This window comes from Hyaena hyaena, unplaced genomic scaffold (genome assembly GCF_003009895.1).
Source record: "Hyaena hyaena isolate Hyena2069 unplaced genomic scaffold, ASM300989v1 scaffold_1030, whole genome shotgun sequence".
Lineage (NCBI taxonomy): Eukaryota > Metazoa > Chordata > Mammalia > Carnivora > Hyaenidae > Hyaena > Hyaena hyaena.
The window spans coordinates 291,203-314,953 of record NW_024081660.1 but is presented as its reverse complement, the minus strand read 5'-3'; the positions used below and the strand labels follow the sequence as shown (position 1 = coordinate 314,953).

The 23,751-nt window shown below is 48.1% G+C and overlaps 1 protein-coding gene across 2 annotated transcripts; it reads right to left on the bottom strand.

Annotated features, from left to right (window-relative positions):
- Positions 1-24: 24 nt before the first annotated feature.
- On the bottom strand, positions 25-22,689 carry AGFG2 (ArfGAP with FG repeats 2). 2 transcript variants are annotated; one of them, XM_039221910.1, is made up of 13 exons: positions 22,326-22,689; positions 13,596-13,689; positions 12,165-12,280; positions 10,937-11,090; positions 10,194-10,359; positions 9,381-9,506; positions 8,659-8,691; positions 3,733-3,853; positions 3,482-3,561; positions 3,235-3,318; positions 2,148-2,276; positions 1,501-1,586; positions 25-1,226 (listed from the first exon to the last, which is right to left on the bottom strand). In XM_039221910.1, the coding sequence occupies exons 1-13, from the start codon at positions 22,544-22,546 to the stop codon at positions 1,167-1,169; spliced, it is 1,470 nt and encodes a 489-aa protein (XP_039077841.1). In that variant the 5' UTR covers positions 22,547-22,689; the 3' UTR covers positions 25-1,166. The 2 variants fall into 2 exon arrangements, with proteins under 2 accessions (XP_039077841.1, XP_039077842.1); XM_039221911.1 differs by lacking the exon at positions 8,659-8,691.
- Between the last annotated feature and the right edge of the window lie 1,062 nt (positions 22,690-23,751).

Sequence of the window (23,751 nt, the reverse complement as noted above, 5' to 3'; positions counted from 1 at the left end):
CCCAAAGCAAGACCGCTAGAGCCATTTCCTTTTTCTTTCAAATGCAGTTCTTTTCCAACATTGCCTGCCACAGCTTTGGTGCAGAGATTTTTGCGGTGGGGTGGGGGAGGCACATGGGAAAAAGAAAGGAAAAAAAACAGCCAATTGCACAAAGCCTTTTCCTGGAAAAGCCCAGGCTCTGGGGTGATCAGGACTTGTGACTGCTCTCCCCACCAACCACTGGAGCTCCGGCTTTGCTGGTCGAGGCACAGATGGGGATTCATTCCATTCCCCACGTAAAAGAGCTGTCTGGGAGCAGGAGAATGGCTGTGTGTGTGTGTGTGTATGTCTCTATGTGTGTGTGTGTGTGTGTGTGTATATATAATAGACTATATTAGAAAATTCTCTATGTATAAATATAAAACACTGGTATCCAAACATGACACCACAGCTAACTAAAGTGCTTGACAGGAGTTGGGCATGTCTAAGTATGTAGGTAGAACTATTCATCCTGAGTACCAGGATGAGGGAGGGAGCCAGGAAAGCAAAAACATGGAGGGCGGGCCTCCTTGCCCCATGGGGGTAGGGAGAAAAGGCAGAGCCCCCCCCCCCCAGCTTTCTCAGCCTGTCTGATTACCATCCCAGGTCAACACCATGCCTCATTTCCACCTTGACCCTACTTTTCCCACTGTGCTTCTGTCCACAAGGAGACCAGCACTGATGCATTGGACACGGGAGAAAGCTTGCTCCCACAGGGGAATGTTGGTCAGTCTCTGCCCACAGCTTCCTTCGCCCATAGGGTTGCGAGTGAAGGGACCACTATGTATGCTGCAGGCAGGAGAGGAGGATTATTGTCATCATAATTAATAATTTGAGAAATCAAACGCCATTGCTCCTCAAGGCTAGGCCCTGACTTCTCTCTTCATAGGCCTCCTGCCTGGGTTGGGGCTGGAGGGAAGATGGGAGGAAGGAAGCCTTGGGGGCAAGCTGATGGGAAGCTGCCCTTTTATCTGCAAGCTTCAAGCAAAGCATTAGCACCTCCACCATCCCCAAGACCCCTTCCCTACAAAACAAGGCCCATTCTGGTCTCAGACCCACAAAAATGCCACAGACAAATGGTCACCAGAGCTCCTGGGAGTAGAGGGGCCCCAGAGGGCAGGGAAGAGACCCCCCCCCAGGACACAGTGCTACAAAAATGGGTTGGTGGTTGGAGGTTTGGAGGCAAACGGGCTTGATGAGGATCCAGTCTGGAAAGAAACAACAACAACCACAAATTAGAGGATTAGGGGAGAAAAGCCAGAGGCCACAGAAAAAAATGCAGCCCAGGATTCCTTTCTCCCCCAGAATTACTGTGGTGAGGGTTGTGGGCAAGTCAGTGAGCAGAGGCGAGTCGGAGAGAGGGAGTGTGGGCCCCCTGACTAAGGCAGGGCTTCCATTCCACACTGCCCTGTTCCAGAAGGATTCTGTGCCTGGCTCTCAGAGAGAGGCCGTACCCCACACCGAGGCCCTGCTGGCACTCACCATGAAGGGGTTGGTGGATGTCCCAGATGGCTGGCTGAGTTGCCTCTGACCCAGCTTGGCTGACCCTAAGTCACCGAAGGAAGAGCCTGGGAAGCAAGAGCAAAAACTCAGCTGCCATAAGCCTTGCCCCTCACATTGGTGTCGACCAGGCACATCTGGCCTTCCTGTAGGGCAGGCACTACTACCTCATACAGTGGCAGCAAGACTGGGCCTTTCTAAGGGCGCCTGGGTGGCTCAGTTGGTTGAGCATGCAACTTTGGCTTGGGTCGTGATCTCATAGTTTGTGGGTTCAAGTCCCGCATCTGGCTTTACACTGACAGTAAATTCAGAGGATTCTCTCTCTCTCTCTCTCTCTCTCTCTGCCCCACCCCTTCCCGTGCTCTCTCTCTCTCTCTCTCTCAAAAATAAACATTAAAAAAAAAAAGAGTGGGCCTTTATAAAGTCAGGGAATAAGGGTACAGAGCAGTCAGTCAGAGGACACAGGAAGGTCGGTGACTTCTCTGGTCCTCCCTACTGGTCCAAAAGGGAACTAGCTCAGAGGTCTGGCTCCCAAATATTCCTAATATTCATCATCCCATCCACCCCCACCCCATCCCTGGGGGTAGGGAATGGGGGTAAGAGAGGAGGGTGTGGTCTGAATCCCTTACCATTCTGCTGCTGAGGCATCGAGGTCTGTGGGGGGAACAGCGGTGGTGGGAAGGTGCCAACAAAGGCCCTGGTGGGTGCCACTGTCTGGGGGAAGCTAGGCCCAGCACTGCTCATCCCAAAGCTGGGCCCTGTGGAACGAGGGACATGAAGTTCAGGCGAAGTTCTGGAAGGCAGGCTGGAGAACAGTTCTTCCTAAATCTCTCCGAGATGGGGATATGGTTATTCCTTAACCAGAGGTACCCCGCACAAGTACCCTGACTGAGACCTTCCGCTTTTATGCAGCCTGGCAAACCTGCCTCTTCCTGTACCTGCAGCTTGCGCCATAGAGGCCATGGTGGGGCATGGAAGTGGGGACAGCTTCCGGCTACCTGTCAAACTGCATCAACTAAAGCAAACGATGAGCCCCCTGGATGAGCCCCCTGTGTGCCCAGTTCTCTCAACGATAAAACTGGGACCCTCTTCTCTCCTAGAGCTGCTATAAAAAGCAAATAATGGGTGTAAAGCACTCAGCAATGGGTCAGCTTGCTAGCTGCTATCAATCTGTGTTCCTGACCTGGGGTTTTTGAGAACAATAATGACAACAACAGAATGGCAGAAGAGAGAAAAGCTGAGGCTGGGGAGGAATGCAGATGGACTAGCTGACGAGAGAGCCAGAGAGCTGGTACCAGGGGCAAGGTTGCAAGTGGGATGCAGGAGGGAGAGAGGCTGGGGGCTTGGAGGGATACTGCTCAGGGGCAGGAAAGGAGAGTCGCTGCCACATCTGTCATTCAACCTTCAGAACCAGCGCAGGTAAGGAGCAGTGTTTCCTGATATTGATTCTGGGACTTGGGTGCTTCCGATCTTTGCCCACTAGGTGGCCTGAAAATTACACCAGCTCTGGCCTGGTGAAGGGTGAGAGGGGGACTTTCAGGAGGACCACAGCTGCCCAGTGAGGCTGCCTCCACTCCTCCCAACAGTGGGGTGCGTGCATGCGTGTGTATGTGTGTGTGTGTGGTGGGGGGGGGGGCGAGGGGGAGAGAGACAGTGAGGGAGAAAGAGAGAGAGGGAAGAGAGAGAGGAATCCGAGCCCTGGGTCTGGGGGCTTACCTGTGGCCAGGCCGTCAGGCTGGAATGGGTTGGTGGGAGGCAGCTGGGGGTGAGCAGCAGGCGCTGTGAAAGGGTTGGTGGAGGCTGCTCAGGGTGGCAGGGGGTAGAGGTGGGAGAGAGAGAGGGTTACTCTTTTCTTATTTGGTTAGTACTGAGATGACAGCACTCTTCTCAGTGTGCTCTCTCTCCACCCCCATTTCCTCGTGGCCTTGGATCCCTTTCTCAGGTCTCTGCAGGCAAGACTCACCTCCAAAGGCAAGCCCTGTGCCGCCTCCACCAGCTGTGGCTGACTGGAACGTGGGGACCTGGCCGGCCATCCCGAAGATGCTGCGACACGGGGAGAGAAGTCAGCGTGCAGGACACCCAGGACCAAGTACAGAAGCTGGGCAAGGGACGGGGAGATGGCAAACCCCATCCTGCCCAACGGGAGGAGCCAAGCAGGCTGGGAAAAGCGAGGCTCTCCTGCCCTAAGGCATACTCCCTGAGGTCTGGACCTACCTGCCAGGGACACCTCCAGCTGGCACTCCAGGCCCCAGGAGGCTGCCCATATCTGCGAGGCTGTTGGGCTGACTGGCAGGTGCAAGAGGAGAGGCACCAAATGGAGTCACCTGGCTGCTCCCTGGGCAATGACAGGAAATAGAACAGGGGGTGCTCAGTGAGGCAGGATGGAAGGGGCAGAAGAGATGGAGGTGGAGAGCAGGGGAGAAGCAGCAGAGTAATGGCATGAGGGGCTGGGTTCTCTGAGCCATTTGCCCCCCGATTATCCAGTTCAGAGGGCCTTGACTCCAACCGAGAATTCTAGTCCACATGGTACTCAGGCATTCTCAATCTCCCTGGCATTCAAAGCCACCACTGCTGAGAGAAGGCAGCTCTTCTGTGTGTCAGGTCATTGTCCCTGCTGCTCCAGTTTGACTTAACAGTTCCCATTTTTTTCCTCAAGATGTGGACATGTCTGTCCTTTCCTCAAACCAGCATTCCATTTATGGATCAATCACAGGAATGAAGGGGCAGGTAGAGGGGATGGGGGAGGAGCTGTGAAGGGCAGAAAGGCTCAGACACTGGGAGCTGCTCGCTCCTGGAATGTGGAGACCAGTGCCAAACAGAGATCTCCAGCAGTCAGCTAGGGCTCCCACTCCCACCAGAGCTGGCCCCTCTCGGAAGCCCCCCCCCCCCCCCCACCAGCCAGGAGCTTAGATCAGGGCTGACTTAAGTTCCCCTGCCCTCTCTGGTCATCACATCTAAAAAGAAAAAGCACCACGTGGGAGGCTTACAAAACAGCCTGAGGAGCAAGTCCAAGAAATCCTGAGCAATCTCATCTCTGGGGAAGAGGCCTGGGGCCCTGACATTTGGAGAAAGCCTCTTTATCTGTGTGCCTCAGTCTCAGCTTGATGATGGGATTCTGTCAGCCACTCTGGGATGCTGTGAGGGTAAAATGAGGCTGCAGATAGAAAAGGCTTGATTGTTCTGAGTGCTGGGAGACTAGTTCTGAAGGGAAACACATTTTGCATGGTGTCTGCCATGTGACAGCGCTCAGGAATTGTTTGCTGAATGACTCTGTGATAGGTAGAGTCAGAAGAAATGGACTCTAGTTGGGGCCCTACTAGTTGGGCTACTGCTGTGACCTTAGCAAACTATCTTATTCTCTTGAGCCCATTTTTTCTTGTCCTCTCATAGGGTGGCTGTGAAGACCCCTGAGGTGAGTGAAAGTGTTCTGAAATCTGTAAAGCATAACAACAGATGTGATGTATTATCATAGCCTCTGATATAAGAAACTATTACCGAGGTCAAGAGAAATAAGACAAGGTCTCAAAGGAAATGTGGTGGCTGGTTCACATCATAAATACAAATGAACAAGAGCCTTCCCTGGACTCTCAGCTCCAGCCTTCCCACATGCTCTGTGTCTGCCTTGAACAATGGACCCCACCCGTGGTCCTGCTCACCCTTCCAGCTTAATGGAATCAGGTCTTCAGACGGGCCTTCCCTGACCTCAGTGTGAACTAGAGCCTGGTTTTCCTCTCATAACACCTCATTCTTTGCCTTCATAGCACTTGAGATTTCTGCAGTGACATAGTTTTGTTTACTTCTGTATCAGCTGTATTCCCCACTAGATCAGTTCCATTGCCAGGAATTTTCTTACAGATAGAGAAGTTGCAAATGTGCAAAACATGACACATGGAGGGTTATTAACTGCAGCACTGTTTAATAGCCAAAGACCAAATAGTTATCATTCATCCTAAATATTCACCAACACGGGACTAATGAAAATAAATTACGGTACATACATAAGCAGGATTATTGTGTGGCCATAAAGAAATGATGAGGAAACTCTTCATGTGCTGATAAAAAAAATCTTAGCAGTGCTGTTCAGTTAAAAAATAAATCAAGGTGCAGACCAATATGCATATTATGTCATAAAGTGTGTAAGAAAAAAGAGAGAGAAAGAGAAAATGGGCAATAAAAAAATGAGTAAGTGAAGGCCACAGACTCCTCTTTGCCACAGAGAGCAGGGGAGACAGCAGCCGAGCCTGGGTAAAGCAGCAGAAACATCCGTAGGTTGGGCAACTTGGCACATATTTGTGGGGAAAGGGAAATATGATGGCTAACTGGAAAGAGCAGAGGTGAAATTCAGATAAAAAAGCTGATGGCAAAAGCCCTGTAGAGAAGGGGAAGGAGGAATGGATAACCCTCACAACGAAAGAAACTTCCCCCCCAGAGATGAGAGGAAGAAAAAGGAAAAGATAAAGACATAAGGCAAGGGAGAAATGGCAAAGCCAGGCTGGTTCTCATATCTGTTCCCTGCCACCGTTCAAACCTCAGCCTGGTTTCTCCTAAGTTTGGGGATTTTTTTCTGAGGGCCCCAGAGCTATCATGCTCCTCCTTCCTCAAAGGGTAAGGGTGTATTTTCCTAAAGCCCTTTGTGAAGGGGACCTTCTCCGTGCTGGGCATCTCGGGCTCTGATAGGAGAAGCAGAGTCTAGCAGGGAAGGCAGGTGCCTAGGGCCTGCCAGCTGTGAGGTTCCAAGGATGGGCTGCTTCCTGAGTGCCAGCGCTTGCCTCAGCCACTCCCTTCTTCAACCCCTGGACTTTCTACAGGAACAAGTGCTAGGCTATCATGCCACTAAGCACACTTGGTATCAGTCCTCTCCACTCCACTGGCCGTCAGGAAGGCTGGGAGGCCAGCAGGCTAAGGTTGAATCTTCTTCTCAGAGCCGCCCGGGCCTTTCCCTGGGTATGACTCAGGGTATGTGGAATTTCTGAGTGAACACAGCTCCCAGTCGTTACTTTGGTCAGACTCTTTCAGTCCTGCTCTGGGGCCTTCCTGTCAGGGAGCTCCCAGGCTGTCCCGCAGCCGAGCTGTGCCTCCTTGAGGACACTAGAGGGCAGAGCCGGCCCTTGCTCAGGTGGCCAGATGCTGCACTTTTGGCCCATTTTCAAAAAGGAGGTCGACTGGGGCGCCTGGGTGGCTTAGTCGGTTGAACGTCCGACTTTCGCTTAGGTCATGATCTCGCGGTTCGTGGGTTCGAGCCCCGCGTCGGGCTCTGTGCTGACTGCCAGTTCAGAGCCTGGAGCCTGTTTCAGTTTCTGTATCCCCCTCTTTCTCTGACCCTTCCCTGCTCATGCTGTCTCTCTCTCTCCTAGAAATAAATAAAAATATTAAAAAAAAAAAAAAAAGGAGGTCGACTTACAAATACCTGCGTTCTTGTTTGCTTCTTCTACACCTCCAGAGCCTCACTCCCTGCAGCTGGTATACATGCCTTACAGCAGTTTTCAGGGGCAATTGCAGTTTTAGAAACCTCCCTTCTCCATACTCCCCCTCAGAAACATAAAAATACAACCAGGCTTGTCAGAAAGGACACCCAATTCTCCCTACTTCATACCCCATGGTTCTCTATGTCACACTCACAGAACCACCCTCGTGATCACAGTGTGATCATGGTGAATGGGATCTGCCATTGGTTCCGGCCAAGTCACTGGCCACGTTGAGCCGGTTTCCTCAGTTGCAAAATGGAGATCTTGCCTTCCTCACAGAGATGGTATGGGGATGCTCCTAGCAAGGGCAGAAGCCTTGGAAAGGCTGGTTGGCTCTGGCTGGCTGCAGGCTATTTGCTTTCTGAGATGACCCAACACTGGACAAAAGTTCATCCCAGGTATAGCCAGGGAGGGGGCTCAGGGGCTGACACCTTCTTTCTCTCCATTAAAGGTTGGCTCTAAGTTCTCTTTTTACAGCAACTGATTGTGACAGGAATGCATTTCTGAGCAGACCTTGTACAGGCTGTTTCCTTTTGGGCTCTCATTCCCAGGAACACTTCCCTCTTGCTACACTGGTACATTTTTGTACCAATTTACATTCTTACTGAGAGTATATAAAAGGGCCAATTTTCCCACATGCTACCCGCCGTTATCACCTTTAAAATTTTTGTGGATATAATGTGTGAAATTATTATCTTACCCTAATTTACATTTTCCTTGATTAGTCAGGCTGGGAACGTTTTCACTTTTTTTCCCCCTGGGTATTATCTGCTTGTGTCCCTTGCTCATTATCTTATTCTTTCTTATTGACTGGAGTTTAAAAAAAACACATGATGGTTGTTAGCTTTTTGTCTGTCTTCCATATTGTAATTATCTTTTCCCAGTTTCATGCCTTAAGGATGGGCTTAAAGGATGTCCCGCATTGAGCTTTGTGCTGATGGCACAGAGTCTGCTTGGGATTCTCTCTCTCTCCCCCTCTCTCTGCCCCTTCCCTGCTTGTGCTCTCTCTCTCTGAAAATAAACAAATAAACAAACAAATAAATAAATAAGAAATTTATGTGGTGTCTCCTAGTCCATGGTCCAATTATAAAATGGTTCTGTGTTTGAAAATTCTATCTTTTGATTACAAAGTTCTACTTATATTTACTAGGTCAAACTTGTTCAAGGATTACTCAAATGGCCACCTTTCTTCCTTTTTTGTCCATCTACTTTATCTATTAAAATCTTGTGAGTCTGCTATCGGCCCCCTCTCTGTTGCTTTACTAGATTTTCACTGTGTCTAATAGTTTTTGCTTTATGACTTTCAAGGCTACCCTGCTCTGGTACTTTAAGTTTGTAACGTGAGAATGTCCTTGTGAATTTTAACTTTTATCGATATAAAATGTCTCTCCTTGTCCCATTCAAAAAATATAGAAAATAAAATAGAAACAAAAGCAACCAGACAATTCACGGTGGCACAGTGGGAAGACTGTGGGCAGAGTGAGAGTCCAGAAGTCTGGGCTCTCGGCCGAGCTCTGCCACGCTGTGGGCTGCAGGGCAGGGAAACTGCTAGACTGCTTCATCTGTAAAATGGCTAAATTTGAAGGGTTCCTTCCAGACCTCAAAGCTCTCGGCTCAGAGGACCTAAGATAGGCTTCTACCTCGAGTGGGGTGTGAGGTGGGAAGAGTAACTCACCAAAGCTGTAACTTCCAGTTAGCATCCGACTGGCTGGCAGTGAGAGTGGAGAAGGGGGCAAGGCGGGTAGGTAGGGGAAGGGAGAAAGAGAAAGCGTCAGTCACTGGCTTTCCCTAGACACTGAGTCTTTATGGCACTCTGGCTGCCCTCCCCTGTGTCCAGGATGTGCAACGGTAACAGGCCTGCCCCAAAGCTATGAAGACTTAATGTCTGGGGACTTAGGGAGGAACCAGATGCTTTAGGGCAACTGCCTTTAGGGTCTCTTTCACAACACAACACAGTTTATAGGCTCCTGATCTAATAGGGATGGGTGAATTTCTGGAGACTACCTTGGACTTTGACCCAGCCCTTGCACTTTGGGCAGTGTACAACACGGGCCTTCAGAGAACACTAGAGGAAAAGTCATGTCCATTCTTGACTTTTCAAGGACTGGGGACTTCCGAACTTCCTGGTTCTGACCTCCTATGCCCACCCTGCGTGACTCCTGCTGCAATTCGGCTGCTCTCTTTACATAACAAAATGGAGAAGGGCCCCTCTTCCTGGCAAGAATCTCATCAGACCCCTCTCTTCCTTCCTTCCCCTCTCTTCCTTTTCATCCTCTGTCTCCTTTGCCTAGTTCTCTAGGTTGGTGTGGATGCGAATGAAGGGCAATGCATGGATGTGGAAGACTGAATGCAGTTGGAACAGAGAAGGGGACCTGGAGAGAGCAGGGCAAAGTTTACCTGTGGGTGTTGGCTGGGCTTGGAATGGGCCTTGGCCAGCTGGAGGAATGCTTCCAAACGCAGAAGAGCCGGGGCTACTGCCAAAGGCATCGAAGTTGGCAAAGCCTCCATGGGAAGGTGTCTGGCCTACAGGTGGAGGGGATATAAATGCTGTATATATAAAATGTACACATAACCGATATAATATACACTAATTCTAAAGGCCAAAGGCCACTGATGGGACATCTGCCTTTCTACAGGGTCCTCTGCAGGGAGAGATGGCAGGGACCTGGGCAGAGGGGGATCTCAGAGGCTTCCAGGTTCACTCTCTGCCACTTTTTATCCTTACTTCATGAGGCATTAACATTTTCTTCAGGGCCTAGATTGGGCTGAATCATGTAAAAAAAAAAAAAAAGGGTTTTGGTGGGGGAAGGGGCCTGAAAGGAAAAATGGAAACTAGACACCGGTTTATTCAACCATCTGTTGGCTATTGCTGAATTTTGGGAAGAGGCCAGGGGAAATGGAACACAAGGCAATCCCCCTGCCCCCATTTTAACAGTAAAAGAAAGTAATAAAAAGGCTACTTCCAGTGTTCTAAAAGGAAGTGCTAGGAGTTCCCAAGTGTAATGTTTTTTGGTCAAACGTGCACACATAATCCTGGCCATACTCATTTGACCCCAAATTTCCCAGCCTTGATGCTCCAGAATTACCATCACCAGTCATTTATGTGAAGTGAGCTAGAGCCAGATGAAACCTGGTCACTCCAAGGGTGTGAATTCTTTGTGTCCTGTGTACATATGTTGCAAGAAAGTTGTCGTCCCAAGTCCCACTTACCCCCAAAGGCTGGGAATGCAGCAAAAGCTGGTGCCATCTGGGGAGCAGCGAAGGGGTCTCCACCTATGTCAGCCAGCAGGTCAGTACTGGCCTTCTTGACTGAGGAGTGGGGAGGTGGCTGGGAGCTCCGGGGCTGGGATGTCCGAGGCTGAGACTGACTGACAGACTTGAGAGGAGAAGGCATGACATAGAGCACTTGGAGTCCCAGACATGACCCGGCCCCTGTATGGCTTCCTAGGCTGCCCCCAGATAGGCAAGTGGAGAGAGAAGAGAGGGAGAAACTGCCCTCAACTGAGAGACTTTCCTGGGCAGAAGAAGCCTTAGCCCCTCACACACCTAACTCCTCTGTCTTCTCAGTACACCAGTTCCCAGAGCCATACATTTTAGAGCCCGTCAGTGAAGGTAACCCTGAGATACACAGGGATGTGGCCAACAGTCCCCCTGGACCTGGTGCTCAGGCAGTGTCCTGGCCCCTTCTGTGTTTCCCTGGAGCAATGGTCAGGTCTGAAGCTGATATTCTGAATTCCCTAAATATCACTTCCTGTTGGGTGATATTCCTACAGGTCTTTCTTCCAAAACATAGGAGTCCAAGGGGATTCTAAGACATGGGTAACAGCAGGGCTGAGAACCAACTCACATCTCCTATACTGCTGTCTGCTAAGTCCAGGGAATAGGATTTAGAAAACCAACATCCCTGTCTCCCAAAACCCCAACTAGTCTTGGAGGGCACATCTGAGAGTTACCTGGCTAGAGGTGGAGGCAGCAGCGGAGAGAGATGGCATGGGATCCCCCAGGAGAGTCCGCAGGGGCTTCCCTTCCGGGACGGAGCCCTGGATGGGAGTGGAGGCACTGCCTTTGGTATAAGCGGGCCCCTTGACTTGGTCTGGGGGGACATACCTTTGAGAAAGAATAGTCAGGCTGAAAGGAGGGGGTGACATCATGGGCCATGCTCAGCTTAGGCACCTGGGAAGCACAGGTGACAGAAGTCCAAGTCCCTTCTCCTTGTCGCTCTAATTCTCTTTTTTGAACTGAAGGGAATTTAGTAACTCAGCAAAGTTCTGCCCATCTTGAGAGTCCCCTTTACTATCAGAAGCCCATTCTTTTCTGACTTGTGTCTGTTTTTCTCTCCTTTCTCTTTCTGACGTCGAACCATCTGGGTTTCAAATGATAACCCCTCAATAATGCTGCTGGACAGGCAATCCTATTTTCCAACTTCCTTTTATTTCCTAGGTGTTTCTGCAGGTCCCTCTTTCTCAGCCCCACATAAAAGTTTCTGCAACCCCATCTTCTAAGTGCTCACAATCTATCCTGCTAGCTCCTGCTACTTCTGATAAAATCCCTGCCACTTCAGTGTATGTGGTCTTTTACTCTGGAAGTATCTTCTTTATCCAGAGGATCCCAGGAGGGATTCCAAAATGCTGTTATGTCCATAACAATCCCCTTGCTGTCTGCATTCTCTTCTCTGCCCTATAGTTACCCCTCAACATGCACACAGCCCTAAGATCAGACGCTAGGAAGTGCCACCTGGGGAAAGAAAAGGCAAGGGAGAAGAGAGATGCTGTTTTTGTCACCAGGAAAACAGAACACACAGATAAATCATGGATGAAATGATGAGGTAAAAGCACAAAACTCTAGGAGATGCTTCCAGCTGCTTCTCTGCATCTATAGCCCCAGCTGAGCTATAAACCTGACCCACACCCCCACAGGCCCAGCACCCCCTCCAAGCAGTCTAATGTCTCCCCAAAAGAGGGGCATCAAATCTGCAAGGGTAGTGACTGGGAACAAATTGTCCTTTTAGATAGCTTTATTACTTTGAAGTCAGAATTGGGCCCTAACTGAATCCGGGCGGAACACACTCAACCCAAGTCTGGACTCTTGAGAGAAGCCCCAATTCAAGTTTGGAAACTGGCCTGTCAAACAAAGAATGTCTTGGATACGCGTCTCCATAGCAATCTCTTTCCTTCTCCTTACCATCTCTTCTTCTCATATTTTTCCTGGAGAAACTCCTTCACCTTCTGAGGATCCCTGGAATCTGGTATTAATGACGTCCGAGCATCAAAAAGACCCAGCCAAATCTTCCTGCAAACCTAAAGGAATGGGGTCAGGTGGCAGAGTTCAGGCAGAAAGCATGAAATGGGAATGATACCACTTCCAGTGTATTTATCAATACATATTTATTAAGCACAGACATAGGATGAAGATCAAAGCAGACATGATCCCTGTCCTCACAGAGTTGACCATCTAATGGGGAGGTCGTACCTTAGATAAATAAAAATAGGTTTATCATTACATAGTATGACACATCTCATAAAAGAAAATAGAGGGCCATGAGAATTATGGGGCACTAAATCTAGGGGGTCCACCTGGGTGGCTCAGTCCGTTAAGCATCCGACTTCAGTTCAGGTCATGATCTCATGGTTTGTGGGTTCTAACCTCATGTCGGGCTCTGTGCTGACAGCTAGCTCAGAGCCTGGAGCCTGTTTTGGATTCTGTGTGTGTCTCTCTCTCTGACCCTCCCTTGCTCATGCTGTCTCTCTCTCTCTCAGAAATAAATAAAAACATTTTAAAAAATTTAAAAAAATATGGGGCACCTGGGTGGCTTAGTCAGTTGAGCCCGATTTCGGCTCAGGTCATGATCTCCTGGTTGGTGGGTTTGAGCCCCGTGTCAGGCTCGGTGCTGACAGCAGGCTCAGAGCCTGGAGACTGTCTTTGGAATCTGTGTCTCCCTCTCTCTCTGACCCTCCCCTGCTCATGCTGTCTCTACCTCTCTCTCAGAAATAAATAAAACATTAAAAAAAATTTTTTTTTAATTAAAAAAAAAATCTGGATGAGGTTGGGGGATAACTTTCAGAACTGAGGCTTCTAGGACACCCTCCAGAGGCCTTCCCTTGTTTGCACCCTCCATGTAAGCCAATCACCCACAAGCTAGGAGTACTGCTAAGACCAAGGACAGTGTCTTCCGACCAGCAGATTTAGCTGGGGAAGGAGTTTAACTCACTTTCAAGTACATGACATCAGCCCCAGGGTGCTGAGGCTCAGGTAGGGAGAGCTAGCTCTAGGAGATCTTACTCAGAGGGGCCGGCCCAGGCAATTCGAAATGCTCATCAGTGTGGAGTTCTAAATGTCAAGGGACAGTTTTTCTTGAATGTCCAGGGGTCACCCCCTACACAGATTTTGCTCCTTCCCGTTTCCTCAAACAAGGGCCTAGACAAATCACAATTTGTGTAACTAAGATTCTATGACTACATAAATATATGTAAGATAAGATACATTTTAGGCTAAAAAATAAAAGAAACTCAACCAAAAAAGAAGGCTGTAGAATTTTTCTCTAAACTGGAGGCAAAGCTCCCCCTGGCCAATAGGGCAACTACACCAGTAACCATTCCATCAGTGGTAGCTCACCTCATTTCCACGGGATTGTAGGAATACTACTTCAGGCTCAGTGAAAGTTGTCATGGAGATGGACTTGACTCGGTGAGGGGGGTTCAGGCCTCTCCTGTGGGAGAGAAACAGAAAGAGAAGTACAATGCAGTTAGCGTTGCAGGTCTGTTTATGGGAGGAGGGGGAGGGAGAAAGGATAAAACAACACATAAATTAAGCTCAGGTAGAATTCCCTGACTGAAGCTACTTCCTAATTCAAGGAAAGAAGGGAAGCAAGAATGTTTGGGGGACTTTTAATGAGAGACAGGGATGACAGAGTCCAGAATGTGTTGTGATCCCAGTCATTCTGGAGGGGAAGGCAGAGTCTGCCCATCCAGAAGCCTTCTCTACCTTCACAAGGTCCTGTGTTCATGGTCCTGTGTTCAAGTTGCAGGCTGGGGGGTACTTCTGGGAACTCAGAGATGTACCCAGTTCCCATTTCCCGTTTTACCTCTGTTTTAGACCTGGCTGCCCCTCCTCTTTGTCTAGACAGAATGTGTGGTGGTAGGGATGGAGAGGGTCCTTGTCTCTCAGGAAGAGATCTCTGAGAAAAGAAATAGTCCAGAATCTGGGTTCTAGATCTTTCTTTCTTTCTTTAAAAATTTTTAACACTTTTATCTATTTTTGAGAGACAGAGAGTGAAAGGAGAGGGGCAGAGAGAGAGGGAGATGCAGAATCCAAAACGGGCCCCAGGTTCTGAGTTGTAAGTGCAGAGCCCAATGCAGGGCATGGGACTCCAGGCCTGTGTGAGATCGTGACCTGAGCCCAAGTCAGGCGCTTAACAGGCTGAGCCACCCAGCCACCCCCTAGATCTTTCAATGAAGCAGGAGGAAGTCAGGTTCAACCATGAGACAGGAGATTGGCATGAGTTAGGAACATATATCCTGTAGTGATGCTTTTGTGTTTAGCTTTGTGTGTTCTGTTAACTCTCTGGAAGTCTAGTTCTGCCCACAGAAGCCCTGTGGAGATTGCAGTAGACAAGAAGCCTTCCTTGCCCCACTCAGCTGCCCTCTGGAGTGTTCTAACAAGGGAAACTTGGCGCTAAGCCAGGTTCCCCTTTTGCTTAAGTTTTACTCTGGGGTAAACCTACGGCACTCATCAGATGAAAACAAAACTGGCCAAACCCAAACAAATAAACCAGACCCTAGGACCACGATGTGAAAGAGCACAGGCACATGCAGGAAAGACAGTCTCAAATGACGAGGCTTCTTCAGACTTTTACTCCCCTGGAAAAAATGGGCAAATCAAGATGGGAAAATAAAAGTAACTCTAGAATAGGGTCCTGGTTGATGCCATCAAGAAAGCAAAGAGGGAAGTAAGAGATAACACAATTTAACAAATGGAAATCCTAGAGAAAAGTGGGGAGAATACATGTTCATGCTTATGCATGCACACACAGAATAAAGGTTCCTTGCAAGTCTAGAAGAATGGCAGTGTACGTGTTAGTGTACATGATGGCGGTGGGGTGGGGGGGACAGGTGACACAGTACAGAGTGAACAGTGAAAAGTGCAGCCCCTCTGTATGACAAATTACTGATTATGGGATTCTAACAAAGGACAGGACACTGAAGGCCTCAACTGAAGGCAGTTTCAGCAATTCTGCCGCTTAGGCTTTTAAGTAAAGGGTCTCAAAATACTCCTTTAAAAGACAATATCAAAGAGGACTGATGCCCCAAGGAAAGATTAGAGGAGCCATATCCAAAAGCAAGGTTTTGGCTTTGTAACTACACGTCAAACAACAGCTCTTAAACTTGATCTGCCCTCAAGACTCTCTTCTAATCACATTTCAGAGATATTCCAGTTTTCTTTCCCAAAGCTTCTTTTACTAATGGCCTTGTTTTGTTTTGAGTCCAGACAGCCTTTTACATCCTTCCCTTTACTCACCTTAATCCTTAGGCCCTTCCCTCTCAGAACGCCAGACTGCTCTGAGGTCTAGCCAGAGCGGATCTCTCTATCCCTATGATCCCAGCCCCACCTCCCACTAACAAATATTTGCTTTGCTGAAATACAAGGTATTAGGGTGCCTGGGTGGCTCAGTCAGTTAAGTGTCTGACTTTGGGTCAGGTCATGACCTCACGGTTCGTGGGTTCGAGCCCCGTGTCAGGCTCTGTGCTGACAGCTAGCTCAGAGCCTGGAGACTGCTTCATATTCTGTGTCTCCCTCTCTCTCTGACCCTCCCCTGCTCACTCTGTCTTTCTCTCAGAAATAAATAAAACATTAAAAAAAAATACAAGGTATTATGGTAAGTACTTTGGGAGATACAATAGGACAGTTGTTTATCACTATATATCATATAGGACCTAGTCTTTGATAGCAGAAGCTTGCTTACAAGGCCCCAAGGAGCCTGGACAAAGATACTTCTTAACACAGTTGGGTGTCATTCAAGCACACACAGCCTGATCAGGATGAAGCAGTGGGGGAAGGAAGAGAAATGTTCATGGGAAAAGTAAAATGTATTATGTTTACACTAGAAAAACAGATTCTAAGCCTATCTCAAAAAGGTCGTTGACATTTCCTGAAAGGACAACCAGGAACTGTTAGCAAAGTGTAAACAGGGAGGTGTGCTTCCTTGTAGGGGGAAGGGGAGGGAGGTGACCCACCACCGGTCTAGAGGGGATGATTAGAACAACAGAACTTCCTATGGCTGAGTTTGGACCGGAGGGTGTTTTTTGGGGGAGGGGGGAGGAGGAGTGGTGGGGGTTGGAAGATAGGATGAAGGGAAAGCAGAGAAAATAAGTGATTTAGGTGCTTTGGGCCAAATGAATCTGAGGGAACAGGATGTTTCCATAGCACAGTACAAAAAGCACTGCTCTGACCTTGATGTCTGTAGACTGGATCATGTATAACTAGAGCCACAGTTTGGGGGCAGGGAAAATTCTCTACAGTGCAACACTCGGCAGCCCAGGAAGAAAGAGGACCTAGTTACATGGCCTATGAGTCAGAGCATTTGTTTCTGAATCAGAGAGAGGCTATTGCTGGCTGACAGACGCAATTTAGAAACAAGAACCCCTTCCTTCCAGTAGCTGCAATCAAATGGTCTAGGGGTACTGGGTCTCCCTGGGGTCACAGCAGGGTCATGCAATGGGCCAGATCTGAGTCACTGGCCTGGGATCAAACAGACCCAACTCTCCAACTTGTACCCAGTCTCCCCAACATGACTCTCAGTTCTCCCCAAAAGAAGTGAGAGCTGGAAGGAGACACTGCCCTTCGGTTATCACAGCGAATCCGTTCTGTTATTTCTAACCAGGAGGTGCTGGGGAAATAGAGATAAACTTATTTGCTCAGAATAGGGCATGTTTTTCCAACTGAGAGCAAGTACATTACTAGGACTCAAGCCTCAGCCCTATCAAGATGCCTTCTTCAACTTCAGTTTCTCTTTCACAGGGCACCTGACCAGCATTTGAAGTGCTCTGAATTATTGGCAGTGAAGTGACTTGCAGGGACCTGAAAGCCCGCCCAGTTCTTTCTCCTTGCCTCTCTCTCCCTTCCCTTTGATTCTATCAAGCATGCTACTATTTCTACAAATACCACACCTTTTGTTTTTCTGTGATCCTCACCCTCACAATGGCCCATATTTTGCTTCTGTCTTGCTTCATGAAAGTCTCGAACCTGCTCAGCTGCTCAGATAAGAAGGTTCTGTCAGGTCAACAATGGAAAAAAACAGTTCCACCCAGCACCCAAGTTCTTTCATTTGTGCCAGATTTGGACTTGGGAACTCCTAACTTCTGAATATTTCTTGTTCAAATTCGTACACCCCAGATGGGGTTTCATTGCTCCTGGGATTCCAGTTCTCTGCCTTTGAGCAGGGTTTAGCGAAATCGCTGCAGTTCTTGGACCCAAACATCATCCAAAAGAGTCCCTATTAGAGAGACTTGCTAGTTCCTAATAGGAAGGCTTCCCTATTACTCTCCTCCAGCCTCAATTTCACTAATTTTAGGAAACTTCTTTCTAATCTAAAATCCCTGCCTCAAGCCATTTCCTGTAGTTCTTCCTTAGTGACAATGGTAAACAGCCGTCTACTTATGTAGAGCCACACAGAATCCTCTGCCTTTTTCTTCGGGCTTATTATCTCTCTCTCTCTTTTTAATTTTTAAATATTTATTTATTTTTGAGAGAGAGACAGAGTGCAAGCAGGGGAGGGGCAGAGAGAGAGGGAGACAGCATCTGAAGCAGGCTCCAGTCTCTGAGCTGTCAGCCCAGAGCCCTGTCGGGCTCAAATCCATGAACTGTGAGATCATGACTTGAGCTGAAGTCAGATGCTTAACAGACTGAGCCACCCAGGTGCCTCCTCAGGGTTATTCTCAATTCTTTTACATTGTTTCCCCTTCTTCTTATGTCTTTGGATGTAAGGTGAGGTGGAAGGGGATGAAGGGATGGGACACATCTACCTCTCTAATCCAGATGGATGGAAAAGTACGGAGTTATTTAGCACCACACTATGCTTCTTCTTCCATGGAGATAAAAGTGCTTCCCTTTCAAAGAAAAAAATTGAAATGTAAAAAATACCCCCCAAAACGCCAAAAACTTAAAAAAAAAAGTGCTTCAACTAGGGGGGCACCTGGGTGGCTCTGTTGGCTAAGTGTCTGGCTCTTGATTTTGGCTCCGGCTATCATCTCACAGTTTGTGAGTTTGAGCCCTGCATCAAGCTCTGTGCTGACAGCATGGAGATTGCCTGGGTTTCTCTCTCTCCCTCTCTCTCTGCCCTTCCCCACTCGTGCTCTCTCTCTCAAAATAAATAAATAGACATTAAAAAAAAACTGGATCAGGGGGGCGCCTGGGTGGCTTAGTCGGTTAAGCGTCCGACTTTCGCTTAGGTCACGATCTTGTGGTTCGTGGGTTCGAGCCCTGCGTCGGGCTCTGTGCTGACTGCCAGCTCAGAGCCTGGAGCCTGTTTCAGAATCTGTGACTCCCTCTCTCTCTGACCTTCCCCTGCTCAGGCTGTCTCTCTCTCTCTCCTAGAAATAAATAAAACATTTAAAAAATTAAAAAAAAAAAAACCTGGATCAATTAGGAACCACTACTAGCAAGCCAGATGGGGAAACTAAGGCACAAGGAGGTTAGGAACTTGTCACAAATAGAGCTGTCAAACACATCTCCTGGCACCTCATCCAGAGCTCTGTCCACCTGAATCCTGACTTAATCCCATTACTGGAATAAAGTTGTGTAGAAGTAGAGGAGAAAAGTATCTATTACTGAGACCAGAAGGTCAATGGATTAAAAAGAATGGACCCAAACAGCCAGGTTGGGGAACAGTGCCACATATTTTGTTGAAAAAATTGAGTGTCAAAGGTAGTGTCCATCCCTGACGTCAAAGACATATCAGGCCTCAAGATCTATTTTCTTTCTAAAGAAAAGTGGTTTATCCATTGAGGCATCCAGTCAAACCAGAACAAAAAAACACATTTCAGGCACTGCTTTGGAAAAATCACTTTTTAGCAGCAGTCTTTACCTCATCCTAGCTTCATTCTCTAGTAGGAGAATTAGACACAAATAAACAAACAAGTGTATGTGTATGTTGGGGAAATGAGAAGGATCTATATCTAGGTTAACGAAACTAGGTATTGGACAAAAACCAAATGAGTAAAACTAGGTCAAATTTGGGAACTACAATTGTGGCAGCATGTATATAAATTTAGAAACAGCAAAAACTAGCAGCTTCTCTCTCAGTCCCTCACACCAACGCTGTGGTTTTCTGCTAGAGCCGAGAAAATGTTTCTCATTAAAAAAGAAAATGAGAACGAGCTCACACATATAGCAATGAAGCCACAGTCATACCCACCTACCACTATTAAAATTGAAATTTTTCTCCAGACCCTGGGAAATTCAACTTTGGCTGGAACAGTCAACTTTGCAACCTCAGCTCGTGTAGCCAGCTGGGAACTTGGGGGATTGTGCACACTGCTCCCAGAATATTCCACTCCCCAGAGATGTGGAATATTTGTAACATACTCAGCAGAAAGCTGGCTTTCAAAATAAAGCCAGTCTCCCTGTCTCCTTTCTCTGGCTGTGGTTCTAAGTGTGGTACTTGAATTTCCCCCTTTCAGTACCCTCATCATTTTTAACAAAGAATATACTCTTTTCATCATCATATCTCAACATGATCTCCCATCACTCTCCAGCCCATGCTACTTCACAGTACTTATTACTATCTGCATTTATATATTTAATGATTGATTTTGAGTCCATGGTCTCCACTAGGATATAAGCCACATGGAGATGTGTACTTTGTCAATTTTGTGCACTGTCTTATCTCCGGTGCCTAAAACCATGTCTGGGGCTTGACAGGCACTAAATAAATACGTGTTGCCAGATGGACTGAATGAATGTGCCGCCTCCACATTTTTCACTTCCCAGTACCACAAAATCCTAATCTGTGCGCAATCAACCATGTAGATTTAAGATGTTAACTGGTGTATGTGTCACTGAGGAGTCATGCCCCTCCGCTGCCTGATGAGCTTTGTGTGTCCCCGCTTCACTTTGCAGCCAGCAGTAAGCATCCCTCACCTCATACATTCTATTTACGGCTCACCTGCCAGCTCCTAGCCCTTCCCAAGGTCCATCAGAGGGCACAGGTAATACTTTGTGAAGGCCCTTTTATAAGGTTCCTATGCCTTGCCCTACTTAGTTCATGCTAATTAAAACTCCAATCAGCAAATGAGAAGTACCATCAGAACCCAGGCAGCCACAGCCAGGGAAACTACAGCATTCTTGTAGAAGTTTCTTCTGATATTTCTCTCCTCATTATCTCCACATAGCTTCAGTTCAGCCTCATTTATTGGTCCAGCCTCTTGATCCTCCACTAAAAACCCAACAATAACGAGCGCAGGGGAAAAGTGGTAAAGTTCTGCAAGCTGTGCACTGATATTTAAGGAGTTAACTGTTCCAGCAAAAGAAAATCAGGTTTTTAATGTGTGCCAGATCCCTTGACCCTCCTTCTGTCCTGATTGAGGGAATGTTCATTATAGAAGGGAAATGTTATCTATGGGAGATTTTAAACCAAGATCTATAAAATAATGATAATGGTGTCAGCCCTCCCACTTAGTCAGTGATTTATCTTTTTGTGCTGCACAGTTAGCTGTGGGAATGAATTAACACTGTTTCCAAATATTTTCTTCCTAGGACCTAGACTCTGATATACCATCAATTTTATCCCCCTGCTTCCAGACTCTATAATCAGGTTTTCCTTTTCATAACAGGATCTTCAGGAATCTATTCTTTCTCTTTCTGCTATAAATATTCCTAAATGTTGCTCCTACTTGTCCCAGTCTCAAGTCTATCCTTTTGCTTCTATCTTTTGACACATTCTTATTTAGGTTCTAATCATTGTCCCAAGAGCATAATGACTTTCACTAAGACCAAAATCATAACACACCAGTGAGGTTGATCAGAACACAGACGTTTGGCGAAGGAGGTAAAAACCAAACTAAAATAATTCTACTTTATCTTAGGAGACCTAGATCTTCATTTCTGGTCTGCTATGATCATAACTAATATCCAACAAGAAATGCTGAGAACAGCAACCCCCATATGGCAGTGGATAAATTACTAAACCTCTCTTTGCTTCTGTTCTCCCATCTGTCATGGAAGAATAATACTGCTCCCTCATTGTCTCCTAAAGGTATAAGAAGGAACAAGGAAAGCACCCCTTGTTAAAACTGAAACCAACCAACCAACCAAACCAATGTATTAAAACAATCTAAACGAGTGAAAATAAATCCCTGATAAACTCATGAAAAAAGAGAGATATAGGGTTGGTGTAGAATGCTAACCAGGCATCTAACCAAATAATTCCCTATGGGGGAAAAAGAACCTTACTCTATAACCAGAAATCTGGCCTAGAACTGTGGCTCTAAATTAGCTCAGGCATGACCAAAAAGAGTGCCAGTGCCAAGTGTAGCACTGCAGATTACACAACAAAACTCTCCCAAATCTACAAAGAGTTGCCAGATGCTACTACCAGGATCAAGCCATGGCAACAAGAAACTTAAAGGTGTAAACTTTTACACTTAAGGATGGCTTATCCAGATCCCCAAACCTTTGGAAAAATTAGGCTCTCTAACAGGGCAACCCAGCACCTCCCATCTCTTAAAATTTGTAAGAAATCTACCTCTGGGTAGTAGCATCCCAAAGCCCTGCGACATTAGAGCCTGCACCTGAACGCTGGAACATGGTTCCTTACCTGTCACTATCTCTATGCTGTCAAGCTGGGTTAACTTGCCTATTTTAAATTGGTTTCTTCATCTCACACTCCAGGATGGGCATAAGCCAATAGAAAAGTATGCCTTCATCTAGGGCCCAGCTCACTCTACCTCTTTCCTTCTTGACCCCCCCGCCCCATAAAGTTCCCTTGGAAGGTGGGTGTTATTCTCTGGCCCTTTAAATCTCTAAACACCTTCCCTTCAACTCTCCTCACTTTCGGTTCGCCTCCATTCCCCTCCCTTACGGAGTTTCTCCCTTCTCCGGTGTCCTTCCTTTCTCCTGCAAAGCGACTTCAATCATGTCCTGTCTCCCCTGCCAATTTCTCTTCCCTATGACACCTCTGCATCAGGGGACCTTCTCAGCACATCAGGTGCGTCCCCAGGCCTCCCTGCAGCCACTACTTCAGCTCTGGCTCTGTCCCTTCACCCCAGATCCCCGCTGTCACCAACGCTGACTCTCCGCTGTCCCTTCCCGGTCCTCCCCCCTCCCCACCCCCCGCGCCAGTCCACTCACAGGAGGCCTGAGCAGGTGGTGCAGACGAAGCTGCCCACGGTGATATCCACATAGGTGACCCCGCGCTGTGCGCACTCGAAGCAGTGACGGTTCCCGGCCTGGCTGCAGCCGCCCAGCTCCCGCACCCTGCGACACCACACCTCCGAGGCCGCCTCCGCTTCCGCCTTTCCCCCGCTGACCCCGCCACCTGGGCCTGGACCCTTCTTCGCCGCCATCACCATGGTTGCCTGCTCCCTTGGACCTCCTCCCCGCAAGTCAGCAATCGTCCCTTCAACCACAGCCGCCTTCCCGCCTCCTCAGCTTCCTCCGCACGCCTGCCTCCCCTGACAGAAGCCAGGGAGCCGGCGACGTCCGCGCGAGACTCCTCAACCCTTTGCCTCACCTATTCTCCACGCTGATTGGTTATCCTCCTCCCACCTCCTCACTCTGATTGGTCCGACATTGGACGGCCTTGAGTTGCGGGAGCCGCCAACGCCAAGCCCCACCGCCTTCACCCTCAGGCCTTTCCCATTGGCCCTCAGAGACCCTGCCGCTAGAACCCTGCGTACCCTCTCCCTGTCCCCGCCCCCTCTCGCCACTGCCTCCACGGCGGCCCGCCTCTCAGATTCGATTGGTGATTCCTCAGAACTCGGGCTCTGACGTTAACTCTGATTGGCTGCCGAGGCTGCAAAGTTAGCGCGCGAGAAAGAGTAGGTGTCTCGCGCGTGCGCAACCCTGGTCCTTCCGACTGATGACGTTAATTCCCGCCAAATTTCAAAGGCCTAGGCTCCGCTAGACCGTGCAGAGAGGTATGAAAAGCATAATGAAGTGGCACGTAACCGAGGGGGAGGAGGAAAAGAAGGTTGCTCTCAGAGGAAGGGACAGAGAAGGAGAGGGAGTACTTTATAAGTACTGTTTCATTCACTGCTACCTTATGCCATAGGAAATCTCATTTTACAGAGAGTTTTCATTATACAGCTTGCCGTGGGTCACACAACTGGTGCGTGGCCCAGCCATGATTCTGATCTGAGTCGTCTGACTTTAGAAACCCTGCTTTTAACCAACATACTATCCATGAAATAGTATTTGACAAACACGTATTGAATGTCTAATATAGATTTCAGGCACTGTGCTAGACAGTGGAAGTCCAGCAGTAAACCAAACCATCAAAATTCCTATCCTCATGGGGCTTACCTGTTAGGAGGCGGAGACAGACAACAAACTGAAAAATCATCACTTAGTGATAAGTTCTACTCAGAGAATTAAAATAAGGTATTGTAAAGGAGAGTGACTTACTGGGTATTTACATTGGCCATCTCTAATAATGTCTTTCAGTGATATTTAAGCTGAGACCCGAATGACTGAAAGGAGTTAGCCCTGAGGAGATCTGAGGAGGAGCAACCCAAACGGGCGGGGGGGGGGGGGGGGGGAGGAAGCAGGTGCAAAA

Bases quoted from the DNA above. Each gene is read 5' to 3' on its own strand.
- AGFG2 (XM_039221910.1), bottom strand. From the start codon at position 22,546: ATGGTGATGGCGGCGAAGAAGGGTCCAGGCCCAGGTGGCGGGGTCAGC. The intron at 11,091-12,164 runs GTAAGGAGAAGG...TCTTTCTCAAAG, and splicing joins AAATATGAGAAGAAGAGATG to GTATGTCCCCCCAGACCAAG. The intron at 8,692-9,380 runs GTAAACTTTGCC...TCTCACTGCCAG, and splicing joins AGCCCAGCCAACACCCACAG to CCAGTCGGATGCTAACTGGA.